General features: G+C 37.2%; 2 protein-coding genes across 5 annotated transcripts; both read right to left on the reverse strand.

Moving 5' to 3' along the window:
- Positions 1–1,237: 1,237 nt before the first annotated feature.
- On the reverse strand, positions 1,238–5,202 carry LOC127250541 (cucumisin-like). Its single transcript, XM_051273872.1, has 9 exons — positions 5,080–5,202; positions 4,908–4,996; positions 4,719–4,816; positions 4,482–4,622; positions 3,831–3,930; positions 3,229–3,739; positions 2,820–3,148; positions 2,623–2,734; positions 1,238–2,254 (listed from the first exon to the last, which is right to left on the reverse strand). Exons 1-9 carry the CDS (start codon positions 5,161–5,163, stop codon positions 1,388–1,390), a joined length of 2,331 nt encoding a protein of 776 aa, XP_051129829.1. The 5' UTR covers positions 5,164–5,202; the 3' UTR covers positions 1,238–1,387.
- A 1,258-nt stretch (positions 5,203–6,460) lies between these two features.
- LOC127250307 (uncharacterized protein At4g10930) lies at positions 6,461–15,590 on the reverse strand. 4 transcript variants are annotated; one of them, XM_051273508.1, is made up of 15 exons: positions 15,388–15,590; positions 15,210–15,283; positions 14,894–14,979; positions 14,570–14,660; positions 14,112–14,161; positions 13,303–13,372; positions 12,825–12,934; positions 12,122–12,187; positions 11,205–11,704; positions 11,011–11,091; positions 10,778–10,892; positions 8,876–10,028; positions 8,682–8,756; positions 7,442–8,506; positions 6,461–6,860 (listed from the first exon to the last, which is right to left on the reverse strand). In XM_051273508.1, exons 2-15 carry the CDS (start codon positions 15,276–15,278, stop codon positions 6,630–6,632), a joined length of 3,762 nt encoding a protein of 1,253 aa, XP_051129465.1. In that variant the 5' UTR covers positions 15,279–15,283; positions 15,388–15,590; the 3' UTR covers positions 6,461–6,629. The 4 variants fall into 4 exon arrangements, with proteins under 4 accessions (XP_051129465.1, XP_051129464.1, XP_051129466.1 ...); XM_051273507.1 differs by having other exon boundaries at positions 11,011–11,094; XM_051273509.1 differs by lacking the exons at positions 12,825–12,934; positions 14,570–14,660 and having other exon boundaries at positions 11,011–11,094.
- Positions 15,591–15,744: the final 154 nt, after the last annotated feature.

Below are 15,744 nucleotides of genomic sequence, written 5' to 3' on the forward strand. Positions count from 1 at the left end.
AAAATCAATTCATTAAAAAATGTTGCGCGAACAGAGCCATATGAGTTTGTTTCATTTATTAAATACTTCTTCCGTCATGCAAATGTGTGCTCATATAATCGGGCACGAGTTTTAATAAAAATGAGTAATAATGATTATTTTTTTATATAGTAAAAAAAAATTACAAAAATATAATAATTTTTTACTTAAAAAAGAAACGAAAATATTTTTCAATAATAACCCCCAAAAACAGTGAGCATAAATTTGAATGACGGATGGAGTAGTTTGAAAGGATATATATATTTTATTTAGGTACGGTATAAAAAATTATATAGGCAATATAAAAATAATAAAAATACATAATACTTCCTCTGTCCAGTTGGAAGGGTGGCGTTTGCTTTTTGCACGTAAATTTTTTAATATTAGTATTATATTGAATTGTAGTAAATTGAAAGGGTATTTATAATGTGAGATAGATAGTACAATTACTAAATTAAGAAATAATAACCTTATTTTGGGATGAATGAAAATAAAAAATAGTAATATTTCAATAGGACGAATGAAGTATATTAATTTTTTTTAACAAATGTGTTGGTTTGTTTTCACAAAACAAACAAACAAAAAATATTTATATTTGCCCTATCCCAAAACAATCTATTGTATTGAATTAGTGGTATGATATTTAAGATAATATAATTTTACTAAGTTACTTATATTTAGGGTGTGTTTGTTTGGGGATTTGGATTTTGGATTGGGATTTGAATAGTAAAAATTTTGAATTTGAATAGTTGTATGATGTGATATAAATAGGGTTTGATGTGATGTTTTGAATGTAAAATTGATTTTTAGTATAATATAAAAAATAAAAAATAGGTATTTGATTTGATGTTTTTGGGGGGAAAAAATTGGATGAATAGTGAAAATCCACCAAAATCCTTCAAACAAAAATGAAAAGTTCTCCAGATTTTCTGCCATTTCTAGTCCAATCCGTGTATAAATATGTTAAAAACACCAGAAATACTAAAAATCGCTGCAATGGTGTTTTGATCTTTTCAGTAATACATCGATGATTTCATTTCATATACTCTGTTTTGATTCGTTCGTTTTTCCTTGTCTTCTTTGCAGTGTGGTATCATTTTTGCTGCTGTATATTCATCTCTTGAAAATGTTGAAATCTTCAAAACGATCAACTAAGGACAAAATTTGTGCTCAGAGAATTGAGGCAACAGTTTTATTACTATGGAAGATGATACAGTTTCCCATAGGTGCAAAAAGCTTATTCCCCTACTTATGGTTGCCATGACAAATTCTGCCGAAACCTCAAACACGCCATTTGCAGTGTTCAAGCTTACATTCCCTCATAAGAACCACACAGTTATTAGTACATTCTCAGCTACTTCATCGACCTCTAGTTAGCTAACCGCGGGTGCGCCCTACCTCGTCCCATGAATCCATTCCTTTGGTAGACACTGTTCTTCTGGAAACTTGGGAAAGCATTAGATTGATCGTATTCAAGGTTGTAAGGCGCGCCGGGGAGGTAGTTGTAGACGACGAACGGCGTCCTAACCGCATGACTCTCATCCTTCCATGTGATGGATCCGGAGATAATCGGATGCTGCGAAATGGCAGGCCCGGTGATGTTAACGGTGAAGGTTTGGGTCTCTCCAACAGCCGAGAATGCGAGGACAGGAGGCTCAACGACGACATCGATCAACGCTGGGATGTATATAACAGGTGTGTAGTTGGCGTTCGCCTCGCCGACATTCGTCACTGTCCTGGTGAAGGTTCCTGAAATTGTCTGCCCTTCCTCGACGTATAAAGAGAACGACGGGTAGTTAAGGTCCCAGGCTCTCCCCGGGGTGACGTTGTTGCAGGTGCTGTTGTCTCCGGTGACTATCCGGAGGGTGGTAGTGTTGTATCCCTGTTTGCAGAGGAAGTTGATGTAATCTGCCTCAGTGGCGTCAAATATGAGGCCCGGATCCCGAGCATCAGCAGGGTTGATCTGCCCTGAGCCGTAGGCGAATTCAAGATCGTCGTGTTTGCTCGGGTCCATGACACGAGCTGTTGTCATGAGCGCGGACTTGATCGCGGCGGGTGACCAGTTGGGGTGCACGGCTTTGACGTATGCCGCAGCGCCGCTGGCGTGTGGGCAGGACATCGACGTGCCTGAAATGATGTTGAAGAGTGTGCTTCGAGTGTCGCCGTAGTAGACTGATGATCCCGACAATGGCGACCATCCGGCTAGAATGTCGACGCCGGGCGCCGTGATATCCGGCTGGCGATAAAGCAATGCAACTATTTGTGTTAGTTACATATAAATAATTAAATTATGCGTATTTCTTTAAGTTTAAACTTTTAAGTTGAGTTTGTTTGTGGGTTTGGATTTTTGAATAATAAAAAGTTGAATTGAATATTTGTTTGATTTGATAAAAATAGAAGTTCATGTGATATTTTGAACGTAAAAGAGATTTATAGTATAATATAAACAAAAAAAAGTTATTTGTTATGGTATCAGAGCCGGGATATCTCGTCGACATGCAAGATTCGTAAATGGCGTATATCGATATGGAAACGTGTATGTTTATTTAACAATTATCTATGATTTAAGCTTAATGTGAGATCGAAATGACATTGTTTGCTAACCTTAAGGATGTCGGGAGAGATCGCGCTCGGTCCTCTAGAAGAGAATGAAACGACGACGGGCGCCATGGCATCTTTCCACGCATCGCTGAAGAAGATCGTCGCCGTGGGATTCCTGGTAAGGATCGACAGCTAAAGTTAGTTCGATCATGAATCGTTTCGACTTTCATAAGCTATATCGAACTGCTCGAATCGCTTACTCCGAGCTCGTTATGTATTCTTTTACGAGCTTTCCATCTTCAGGGCTGATCAACGTCGAAGGAAACGACCAACTAAAGGCGACGTCCATATTCTCGACGAGCACATCGGACATAATTTGGCCGGCGCCGTTGGCTTCGATAATCGCAGAGCCATCCCCGAGGGCTTCGCAGAACACGATCTTTCCAGCCACCATGTTAGCGTTCATCGTGCCAGGGAAGCAATATCTGGAATAATCAGGGCTTGATCCAATCGTGTAGTTCGCAGCAACGCCTCCCCATATCAAAGGGTACGTCGTCCCGTTGAGATCGAACACGTTGATCGTTATCCCCTGCATTCGTTTCGTTTCGATATGTTAGAAATAGACAATGACCGTTGTCGTTATTTACGTACGTTTATGTCTCATCTTACCGTTAGGATTAAACCGTTGCCGAGCTGCAGCCTCGCGACGAACTTCCTATCAATGGTGCTCGCCGCGACGGTGAGTGTCCACGGCGCGAAGTTGGAGACGGTGACGGGATAAGGCCCGGAATTGCCAGCCGAGTTCGACGTAAGGATTCCCTTTTTCATGGCGTGGAAAGATCCGATGGCGATCGGATCGTCGAAATAGTCGCTCGGGTACGACGATCCGAGAGAAACAGAAATGATATCGACTCCATCCGCTATCGCGTCGTCGAAAGCTTTAAGGATGTCTGCGGAACCGCAGCCGAAAGCCCAGCAGACTTTATAAACGGCAATTCTCGCATTCGGTACGCCTCCTCTCGCAACACCCTCGGCTAGACCAAAGTAACTCGCATCGACCTCGACCCCTGCAGCAGTCGAGGCTGTGTGCGTCCCGTGACCTTCGGTGTCCCGCGGAGACATAATGTCCGTGACGTCTGATGCGTTGTCACTGTCGTAGAAACGCGCTCCGATGATCTTGCTGCAACGACGACGACGACGATGTAAGAAAAATCATCCTCGAGAATATGTAGGATTCAGACTAATTGAAATCGCGGTTTTTTTTCTTTTACTTGTTGCAGGTGAAGTTCTTGCTCGTGCATTCGCCCTTCCATTTCGCCGGTGGAGCGCTGAACCCGGAGTCGTTGAAGCTCGGATGCTCCGGCCAAACTCCTATTACGATCGAAGAGAGGTAATAACTTGTTAAAAGCTTCTTTTTTTGTCTTAACGAAGTCAAAACTATAGTTCTATTTCGATTTAAACTTTTAGATGAGATGATCGTTTACTACCTATTTCGATCGAAGAGAGGTAATAACTTGTGAAAACAACTCCTTTTTTTTAGTCTTAACACAGTCGAAACTACAGTTCTATTTCGATGGAAGAGTGGTAATAACTTGTTAAAAACAACTTCCTTTTTTTGTCTTAACAAAGTTGAAATTATAGTTCTATTTCGATTTAAACTTTTAGATGAGATAATCACTTACTACCTATTTCAATCGAAGAGAGGTAATAAACTTGTTATAAATAATTCTTTTTTAGTCTTAATGAAGTCGAAACTACAGTTCTATTTCGATTTAAACTTTTAGATGAGATGATCGTTTACTGTCTATTTCGATCGAAGAGAGGTAATAACTTGTTAAAAACTTCTTTTTTTGTCTTTAACGAAGTCGAAACTACAGTTCTATTTCGACTTAAACTTTTAGATTGAAATGATCGTTTACTACCTGTGTCTAGGAGTCCTATAACGACGTCGGATTCTGGAGGAGCTCCAAGTTTGTTCGTTGTGAGATTCACAAAGTCCCACGAACGTGTGGTGTGAAGCTTGAATATACGGTTAGGATTCACCGAAACTACGCCTTCCATTTCTGCATACATACACACATATATATATATATTATAGATTTATCGTAGTTAAACAAACATCGATTGTCGATGTCTTTTTATTGCAATGCAACGCTTGCCTGAAATTGTTTCCGCCTCGTCTTTTGTCAGCTTAGCTGCAAATCCATTGAAGCTTCGGCCGTAGCTGTAAACTAGCGACTCCTTCGCCAACGACGCGCTGTAAATACCGGTAAAACAATATTACAATGCAGTTTAGGGGAAAAAAAAAAAAAGTTACCGTAGATAAACATATATATATATGTAGTAACCTGCCGAGAGCTCGATGCAACATGGCGTGGTGCTTAGCTGCGATGGATGATCCTTCTTTGGGAGAGTCTCCCATATAAACGACATGTAGCTGCGAATGTACGTAAAAAGTTCGTATCTTTTATGTATCTATCTATCGATCGATATATATATATGTATGTATGTATATCGAACCTTTCTGTTGAGGTTGCGGCAATGGCAGGCGAGCAGAAGTGACGAGAGGAGTAGAGGGTAGAGGAGCAAATGGAGGACGCCCATGTTGTAAGAAATATGAATGAGTTCTTAAGCTGATGTGCCGAATGGTTTTGTGATATAATGAATTGGATGGTTGGAGTGTATATATATAGAGGTGAGGGCTGATTTGATTTTGATTTTTGATTTTTGATTTTGGATAATTGATATAATTAATTAATTAGCTGTTGTGTGTTTGAAGGTGTGTTGAGAATGCCGATGCCGATTGCCATTGCCATTGCCATTGTTGTCGAGGTGCTTCGTAGTTTACAGGGACAGCTAATTAAGTGCAGGCAGGTAAAGTTTATTGCATTCTTTATATATGTCTGTGTGTGTGTGTGTTACTATGCATTGTTAAGTTTCTTTATATGAAATATTGGCTTTGTTATCATCTTCAACATAATATATGCAACGACACTTACAACGCTTATCTAAGTTACAGGATGGATAGTTTGTATTTATATACTTATTTCTTTTTGTTTAAATATATTTTACAAGAAGAATAGAAGATAGATATATTTTTATATGAAATAAGAGGAAAAAAAAAATTATAAAAGAAATTGAGGGTTTTCTTTTTCGATCGGAAAACTAAAATAGTAATGTTCTTGTTATAGTATATTATGAAATAATAATATTTTATTGGTGAATAGAAGTATAATAGATTTTTTTGACTTTTTTGTTGTATTAGTGTTTTGATTATTTTTATTAAAAAAAATTAATAAATATTTTTGAATACGACATATGAAAATAATATTTTGAATTGGACGAAAGAAGAAAGAAGTATATTTCTACGGAGAAAAGTAAATTTGTTTATTTTATCCATGTATTTGAATATTTTAACTGTGTTTAGATAATGAAAAAATATAATATATATATAATCACACAATAAATATAATACATATATCTACCCACTTATAAAATAATTACACTATACTTTTCAAAATATTTTTATTTTATATTACAATTAATTATAATAATAATTATGTTCAATCTAAACGCACACAAATTTTTGGTATTATTTTTAAGCCTTTGTATCCAAACAAAGGTCTAAAGGGATAGAATATGTAGTAGAATTTTTAAATTAACACAGGTTGCTGAAAAATCAATTGAAATTGGAGGTGATTAGGATTGCCGATTGGATCCATCCACGTTAAAATTATAGATTTAAACTTTGGATTACTTCAGATTTTACCTACCACACATAATTCGTTTAATATAATTTGTTTTATCCAACCTAACTTGTGCTATTAAATTCGACAACAAATTTAATCAAAACACACTCAAAAAATAACGACGACATATTTTCACATAATAAGAAAAAAAATAAAAAATAAAAAATAGTAGAAATAGATACGCAAAATATGCTTTCCCTTTTTTTTTCCCCTCATGGTTATAGTAGTTAGATTCAACATGAAAGGTGATGCTGTGAGAGAGGGAAAAACATGAAGAAGAAGACATACCTGAAGCGTCGAGCAAAGGACGATTTCCGTTGTTCAGCTTTTCGTCTTAGGCGGCGGCAGCTGCGTAGCAGCCGCTTCGACGTACTGACTGGCGAGTTTCTTCACTTTCTCGCCTTCCTTAATGAGAAAGTTGGCGTTCTTTTCCTTGGCGTGGTACTTCATGACTTTCTCCGTAGTTTTCCCCACCGCCCAACGGTATTGCTCGACTGTGATCACACCGCTCTTGCAAAGAGGCCTTATGTGCTCTTTTATGTACGATTCGACCTTCCAAACAAAAGAAAATATAATATGCGATAAATATGTACTAATTAAAACCCGAATCAACACATAAAGTATAGACCGAGAATATTTATGAAGCATACAAAAAATGCGTATTAATATTATATAAATACAGTACATGAACTGACAACGCATGATAATAGTGGACAAAACACATAGCACATATTAATCTCGACACAAGAGGTGGCATGTTAACACAACACACATGTAAAGTACGATCTAACAACACATGACAACATCGATACCACACGCGTCCTATTAATTACGATTTACTTGAACTAAAATGATAAGGGTACTACTTTAGAAAAAAATATATATATTCATTTTCATTCAATCTCACACCTATTTTACATAAAAATAAATAAATAAATAAAATTAAAGAGTAAAAGGAAAATCAAAGATTTACTATTTCCAAACTTTAAAATAAACACATACTAAAATTATAATTCCCTAAGATAACTAAAACACGCGACAAAACACTCAGAAACGCAAAAAATAGAAACATTTCCATCCAACTAAGTCTACCAAATCAAGCTAAAATGAAAAAACAAAAATAGAGTAGGTACCTTCTTCATAACTTCACTATTTGGCTCCGATTGTTTCGAGTCTCTTTTGGCCGTCTTTCTCTTGTCCGACGACTGCTGTTTAGATCCATCCAGTGCCGGTTCTAAGCTCTCCATTATATTCCCAGCTGGTTGTCCGGAATCATTGTTCATCTTTTTAGGCGCACAATCGCCGTTATCCTTAGGCAATGATTCATTATTTTGGGATAAATCCAATGGAGCCACGGGTAGAGTCTCCGGATACTTATTAACAATTGGTTCTTTATCAGGTCCATAGAGTTCTTCACATTCTGCAATAGAAGGCTCCCCATCATTATCACCTAAAGAATTTCGAACGATCTGGTCATCGACGTGATCGACTACCCCATTATCGACAGCCGCCCCTTCATTCCGTGAGCCAGGCAGGCCGGATGAACCAGCTTCAGCTTCAACAACCGTCGAGGTCGAGGTTTCATGATTCGCCGTATCTGGATTATCATTCAGCCTCTCGGAATTAAGCGAGGAAAACAACAGTTTGATCTTCGGCTCTTCTTGCTGCTGGTTAGATACAGTAAAAGAACTGGCGCCAATGAAATCGTCGTCTTCCAAATTATACTCAAAGTCGCCATAAATGTCAAGATCCGGATGCGGATCAGCCTCGATTACATTCTCCGGCCCGTCCTCCTCCTCGGCCTTTTCCGATAAATCAGCTCCACTACAAGTGCCCTCTGTTGGATGGTCAGGACTATTTGGAGGAGAATCCGACATGAGCCCAGCATTTCTCAAAGCCTCATCGACTGCAGAATCCAAAGAAACATTATTGTTTACCTCACATGGTTCGTCAGGGAGGCGATCGGAAGTGGAGTTAGGATTCGATTCATTAGCTCGGTCTGACTCAAATGTGTCGGGTATCTTACGTATCTCCTGAGAACACAGATTCATGTACACAAGCTTGCTATTAGACCTGTCAGCAATTTGCTTTTCGATATTAACTGCGTCAGCAACAGCCAATTCTGTTTCAGCAGATCTACAAGCTGTGGACAGATTTGCTTTCTTCAGAAAGTGCTCGGCCAGGCGATAAAGTTGAGCCTGCATAATAACCAGGCGTTAATAGATTAAGACATCAGGTAAAAAATATATATTTTTACTCAAACAAAATTACATAAACTCCATTGTACATCATTTCAAGATGGAAGTATTGATTTCCTAAGAGGCTTAGACAAACACATTTGTGTTGACATAAAAAAATAACTGCAGAATTTACCTGCCTAATCGATACAGGGACTTTATTATGACGAGCAGAAGCCAAAACAGGCCGCGAGTCTTTTGGTAGTTGAGCCTGTTCATAACATGAAAATGAACTTAAGCATAAAATTAGGAAGAGAAGAGATAAGTCATCAAACTTTCTTTGTTCATTTTCAACTCAAAATAAACTTCGAGCGAAAACTTACGACTAACCAGTAAAGGATAGTGTCCTTTGAGAATCACTTTATCCTCTTCGCTGTCTTGCGTGCGCTTGGTTGAGGTTGCTGTCTTTCTTGCTAGAAGTTCTAATGCCCATTTTCTTTTATCCCCGGGTTTACTTGCTGAGTTCTTCTCTGAAGAGACTTTCGTGCTACCTGATACGGGAGGACGTGATGCAGAAGATCCTTTTTTGGAATGTGCCTCAATCTTCTTCGTATCATTAACATTTGAAGGAGGAACAATAGCCTGAGACTTATCAATGGGTGGTGGTGCCGAGACTTTTTTAGTCGAATCACTTCCACTTTTCTCTTCAGAAGCATCGGGAGCTTTCAAGGCAGAGACAGGTTTGATATCATTCTTACGTGGGAAGACAGAAGAGTCGGCTAAATACAATCTTGAAAGAATAGAACCCTTTGCCTCGTCGTCATTCTCAGGTACTTTCTTCTTCCCACTGTTAGAGTTGTCTCTGAGGAGGTCCAGAACTGATTGTAATGTTTGAATCTTTTCAGGCTTTGATGCCTTTATGCAGCGGTGTTTCCAGAACTCTACTTCACATTCCCTAGTCCAATCCCGTTGTCGCTTTCCGCCAGCTCCATATATTTTCTTCGTCAAACTTTCACGTATTTTTCCCTTTTGCAACAATGCCTTCTTGGCTTTCACATCCAGAGTTGGATTTCTATTTTCAGTCGCGGATCCAGCCAAAGCAGTCCGGAAAGCATCCAAAAGTTTTGGATCAAAAAGCTTTTGTCTAATATCATCGGAGGATTTGTTACGAGCTGCTTCTCTGATTTTTTGTCTAATCTCTTGAACAAGAACCAAAGAATCTTGATCTTCGCCTGCTCTCCTCATTATCTTTTTGAGCCTTATGTCAGATGATTTTTTATTTCCAAGCTGTTTAAGAGATTTCCGATCCGACCCCTGAACTATATCCATTACAGAAGTACTGCTCTCCTTTTCAGACCTGCACTTAACTCTGTTATCCCTGGAACTACTTTGAGGATATAATGTTTTGGGTTCTTCAAATAATGATGTTTCATCCACCAGACTATCAGGCTGACTGCTGCTTTCAGCTTTCCTTTTCTTTCGAGAAAATCTGGTCTCAGTATTAACTTCTGTTTCTTCATCGTCAGCATTTCCATGCGCATCACTGCATATATGGAAGTGTAAGAAAAAGGAAAACAAATAGTGCACACCTTAAAAAGTCATTCATATATGAGAACTATCCAGCAAAACAATGTTGATGTCAGAATAACATAAAATAAAATAAAATAAGGAGATCTTCAATGTACGCGGTTAACACAACAATCTACAAAACCTCTAAATGCATACTCTTTTGTAGTTTGTTAGATTGTATATTTGCAAAGTTAATCAAATTATACTAACTAGTGAAATTCATTTAAGAAGAAGAAGGTAAACTACTCAAGCATAAGAGGATAGATGCTTCTCAACATTTCCTAAAAATTACAAATTAAGGTAAACTACTCAAGCTAGAGATAGCATATCTGTTATTGCTACACAGTATATTCAGAAAGCACACATCTTTCAAACCAGAAACTCTTTATTTTTGCAATGAAATGTGCTTATCATGCAGCAAAGTTAACAATAAGTCAAGTCTTTTAATCAGCAGAGATTATCAAAAGTTAGCACTTTTCCAATAGTAAGTGTATTGATGCCAAATGAAAAGTTCTCTCAAAAGCCTTCAATAGTGTCAATTAGCCAAATATGAGCAGCAATTAGCCACGAAATTCTTCCAAAAACTAGGCATGGAGAAAATAATATATATCTATATACACATATATACATACACACAAATAATGTCTAAGAAGAACAGCATTGATATTTGAGATGTTAATATTCATGCATAACTTAAACAAAGAATCCTCACTGTATGACAACCTGCTCTCTGTTTGCTTTCTTTTATAACCAACATGTTCACTTATGGGTTCTTCCTCATCAGCTATCAAGGTTTTGGGTAAGATCACTTCGATTTTATTGGGCTCCATGTCTTCAACTGCAAACATTTCAAAGTGGATACAATAATGGAAATGAGATTGACTAATTTTCCGAAAAAGTCTTTTCGCTCAAGACCATATAAAAAATCAGCACTATTTTCAGGTTTCATCTTATACCTGATAAAGGATCTTCTGTGGTTCTTTTCAATTCCACCATTCCAGACGCATTATCTTCAGTTATGCCAGTGGATTTCATGTCTCCTTAGAATACGTATAGAAAAATACAGGGTAAACACCTCCACTTATCATTATAGTATCTTTAGATGGAACTTTCAAATGAGAAGTAGAAAAGTAATTGATAATGCAATTACCAGATGTATCAGTGCCCGTGGCCGTACCAAGACCAAGATTCAAACCAGGGTCGGTCATGTCACTAACTACATGTATTGGGGACCATCCAGATGAATCATCAGCAAATATCTTTACCTCGGAGGGGGGTGATACAGAAGGCAATGCCCCAAAACAATTATCTTGAGATAGGAGAAGTTCCATGTCTTGAACTGATTTAGGTTCATTGCCAGGAAGCACTTCTGATTCAAGCAAGTTGGATATAGAATTGAATAACTCAGTGTTCTCCACATTTGTGCTACACCCAAATACTGAGTCACTTGGTTTTTGGGTCCCTTGATTTCGGTCAACAAGTGAGACAACCACAGCTGTCTCACCTTCATCAGCCACAGATACTGATACTCTACCAGAGAAGGAAGTTTCAGCTAGAAAATCACCAGTGGAGATGTCGAAGCTACTTTGGTAGCTTTTTCTCAAATCAGAAACCCTGTCTGACTTCTTTGAGTCATTCTCAGTAATGCACCTGCATCAACAGCAACACTGTCAAAATAAAAAATAGATCCCAATTATAATGTGCCGCCAAACACATGAGGAATAAAAATCGATAATGTTTATACTCTTAACGGACTGGTCAGAATTACTGCTTGCATTAAAAGAGATCATTTTGTGAAAGAAAGAGCTCATAGAAGTTTATCCCCTTGAAAGTAAGTAATTAAGAGGAAGAAAAAAAATAAAAGAATAATAGTACAAGCCATTGCTTGGTTGAACATGTAAATGTAAAAACTGATTAATTATGATCATTTTGTGAAAGAAAATGAACTCAAAGAAGTTTCTCCTGTTGAAAGTAAGCAATTCAAAGGAAAAAGTAGAAGAAATAAAAGTATAATAGTAACAACCTATTACTTAGTGGCACATGTAAATGTAAAAACTGATTGATTACCGTGGGCACAGCCATGAGCTATCAGAAGTGCTTTCAGGGTCAAACCCCACACAAAGGGCATGGTACCTAAATTCATGCAGTACACGAAGAAGTCAGGAAAACAATATAAACACATTTGTAACCTCTGATCAACATGTGTACAGATGATAAAATATCAGGTTGTTTGTAAAAAGGCTTGAACATCCAGATAGAGCTATTGAAATTATTTAAGTGTTCCAACCCAGCCAGAATATATGATTCATGATTTCCAGAAGTTCTTCAAAACGTGAAGTATTCTCCCCTTGTGACTTGACGGTGCAGGGGAAGGGTTTTTGGAATTTAGCCAGCACAAGTCAAACAATGGCATGCAGTTTCTAGATTTTAGATGTGTTCGTCCCTTGCATAAACACAAATGCAGTATGGCACAAAGCCAAATGGCATGGTCATTTTTTAGGTCAAGGTGAAGGAAGAAGAAACATTAATAAGTAGAAAAGGAAATATAAGATAGATGAAAATGCATGAATAATTATAAGATTTCAAGGAGAATATCCCGGTGCTAAAAAGTGCTCTTCACACCAAGTAATCAATGAGATTAGTTTGAAATTGATATGAAATCACAAGAGCAACAGAAAACAAAGCTGAAGTTCCAATGAGAAAAACAAGCAGCCAATTTGGAAATTAGGTGACAAAAGAAAAAATAGAATATAGGATGCTTTCTGCTCACCATTTATCACAAAAATCACAAGCAATGGATGTATCAATATCTAAATCTTCTTCGATTGCCACAAGCCCACTCCTAATTTTGCAGTCATTTCCATCCAAGCAGACAACTGCCTACAATGGGGCCAAAGTCACCAGATTGCATTCTCCCACCATCATTAACTTAGAATAAAAATGGTCTAAAGAAACCAGTAATAAAAAGTTGATCAAGTGTAGGCATGGATAGCATGTTCGATCTCACAGCCAGTATTTTTGGATCCCAAGTTATTTGACCACAAAAGTACCAATATTCCAAAATAAATATGAACTCATTCCTACTTTATCATAAATTTATGCCTCAGCACCAGAAAACCATACTGCCATTTCTCTTTGTATTAAAAAAGACTTCAAAGCAACTTTGATCACATAATATAATTCGAAAAGTGAATAAAGAGGACCAAAAATGAGATTTCACAGGCATTGCAAGACTGCCATCAACTTACATTTTCATCAATATAGTATGAAGGAAATGAAAGAGTGTTATTTTTCCCTTCAATGAACCAGTCATCATCTCTGCAACAAAATATGAAAATCCAGTTAGATTTTGAGAGATTACAAGATGTGTAAGGCACTGTAATTGACACAGGATTAAGAGCGCCATTGAATCGAAATGAAAAATTCAATCTAGTGCAGGAGCACTGTTCTTCAAAGATTTTGAGTATACCATGATCGCCATCTATTGCAACCTGAAGCAAATATATGTGTTCACAAAAGCAGTAACAAACGAATTTCAATTTTTGATCTGCTGGTTAAATTCAATAATTGAGGACAAACTAAAATTTTAATGAACAGATTGTACTATTTTTGGTAACCAAATCATTTTCCTTGTCATTTAATATTTAATTCACTCTCTCTTGGTATATGAATCAGAAAAGAAAATTGTGGAATAAATTAAATTTGTTCCCATATAAAAATTTTCCCGAAATTATAAAGTTTGAGGATAGACAATGGGTAAACAACTAAATTTTACCTTTTGCGATCAATCAGCAAGACATTTAGACAAAAAAATCCAGTAAGAAAAGCAAGCAATCAGAAACCTTTACTTCCTCACATTTTCACAAGGTATAACCTTTCCTCAGCTCAAAAAAGAACTATCACATGCCGTATTTCCTAGATTGACTAAACCAACAAAAAAGACACCAACTCTTCCATCCTCTTCTATATTGACAATAATGAACAAGTGAAAAGATTGCATGTGATGATCGCACTTGAGACAGATGTGGCAAATATAAGCATCATTTAATAATATTACCTTGGAGCTGTATCCTCATCAGTCTTGTTGCCACCAACTGTATCATATACCTTCAATGGTTGCAGTTACAAGCATGAGCAAGTAAAAATATGAGAAAATTTGTGTGCAGCACAAAAATAGATATGATTGACTACAATAGTACAAGTAACATTTTATTCAAGAAAATTTATGCAGTGAGAAGAATTGCAGCAACTGTTGAAATATAAAGGAAGCGAAACAGTTCATAATCACATTCACACGTAAAAAGTGCTTGTATGAAAATAATATAATAGCCTTGTGCATAAAAACCAAATACTTTGCGGACATTGGATCAACTCAAACAGGATTTATGAATAAAAAATCAAAACATTGATTTCATCCTCAATGATGTTTTCTTATGTTACTTCAGTTTTTGTTTTCATTTAGTTCTAAGTAAAAGAACAGAGTTACGAAGGCACTTAAAATAATCCGTTACCCACAGGCACACAGGTTATAAGTTGAAACTCATTCTGGCAAAGGGGACAAAGGCTCGTGATGGTCGCCCAATTGTCGATGCAAGTAAAACAGAACCTGGAAGGTATGAAATCGTTAGAAATCCCGACCAGGCCCGAATTATCAGCACCTTCACAGTTACAATCAAGAAAACAAGCCGGAAAACTGGAAACTATTCATACTAGCTTTATTGAAAAGTTCTCCGAATGAAGCAACAGTGAGATCAAAAATACCGATAAAGAAATGACCAAGAACAAAAGAAACATATAAAAAAAGAAAAACAAGAACACACAACATCACCATTTACATACCAATGCTGGCAGCAATCAAGCACACCTCTGTCAATCACAACATCACTACAAATCCCACACCTTTCGCCCTCGAAACTCGAATAGTCCTGCACTCCAAAATATAGAAACTAAACAACTGAAATGTTTTCATCTCAAAGCAACAACCAGCAACCAAATTTCAGTCACATAATCAAAAGCATCCAACCATCACTTAAATAAGTAGCTATTATCCATCCATAACCCTACAAAACAGTCGCTTTCCCCAATTCAAATTGCACAACCAACCTACTTCAAACTCAACCAAAAATAAAATCAATTTACCCAAACAAATTCTTACCGCACCACCATCATCAAAACCGTAGTTTTCATCCTCGGAATTATCATCGGTAACCAATTCCACTTCCATCTCACCTACGAAATATTCACCAAAACACAGCAAGAACATAATCGAAAACCTAAAAAATCTTTTAAAATAAAAATAAACACGCATTAGAAACTCAAGACAATTGAAATACCTAGAACCTAATCGCTCTCCGTGCCAGAAAATTCATCAAAAACTGGCATTCAATCCAGAATAATAGTCCGCAGATAAAGCTTCAACTGTAGCTAAAAATCCCAATCGACGAAACTGCTCGACTCGATCACACCAAAAATGAGAGGAGAATCGAGCAGCAGATGCGGGAAATAATTTATTAATTAAAATTACTTAACGCCGCGTTTGTCTGCTGTGTTATTGAATTTCGGAATTTCTGCAGAGATTTTACCGCCGTTTTAAATGGGCTGCAGTTTATATTGGCCCATAATTTTTGGGCCAAATCGGCCCATTAAGAACTTTCCTTTTCAAGCGGCCCAATAACTATATCTGACCGTTG

The sequence above is a fragment of the Andrographis paniculata genome, unplaced genomic scaffold (assembly GCF_009805555.1).
Source record: "Andrographis paniculata isolate CXL003 unplaced genomic scaffold, ASM980555v1 Contig37END, whole genome shotgun sequence".
NCBI classification, from domain to species: Eukaryota; Viridiplantae; Streptophyta; class Magnoliopsida; order Lamiales; family Acanthaceae; genus Andrographis; species Andrographis paniculata.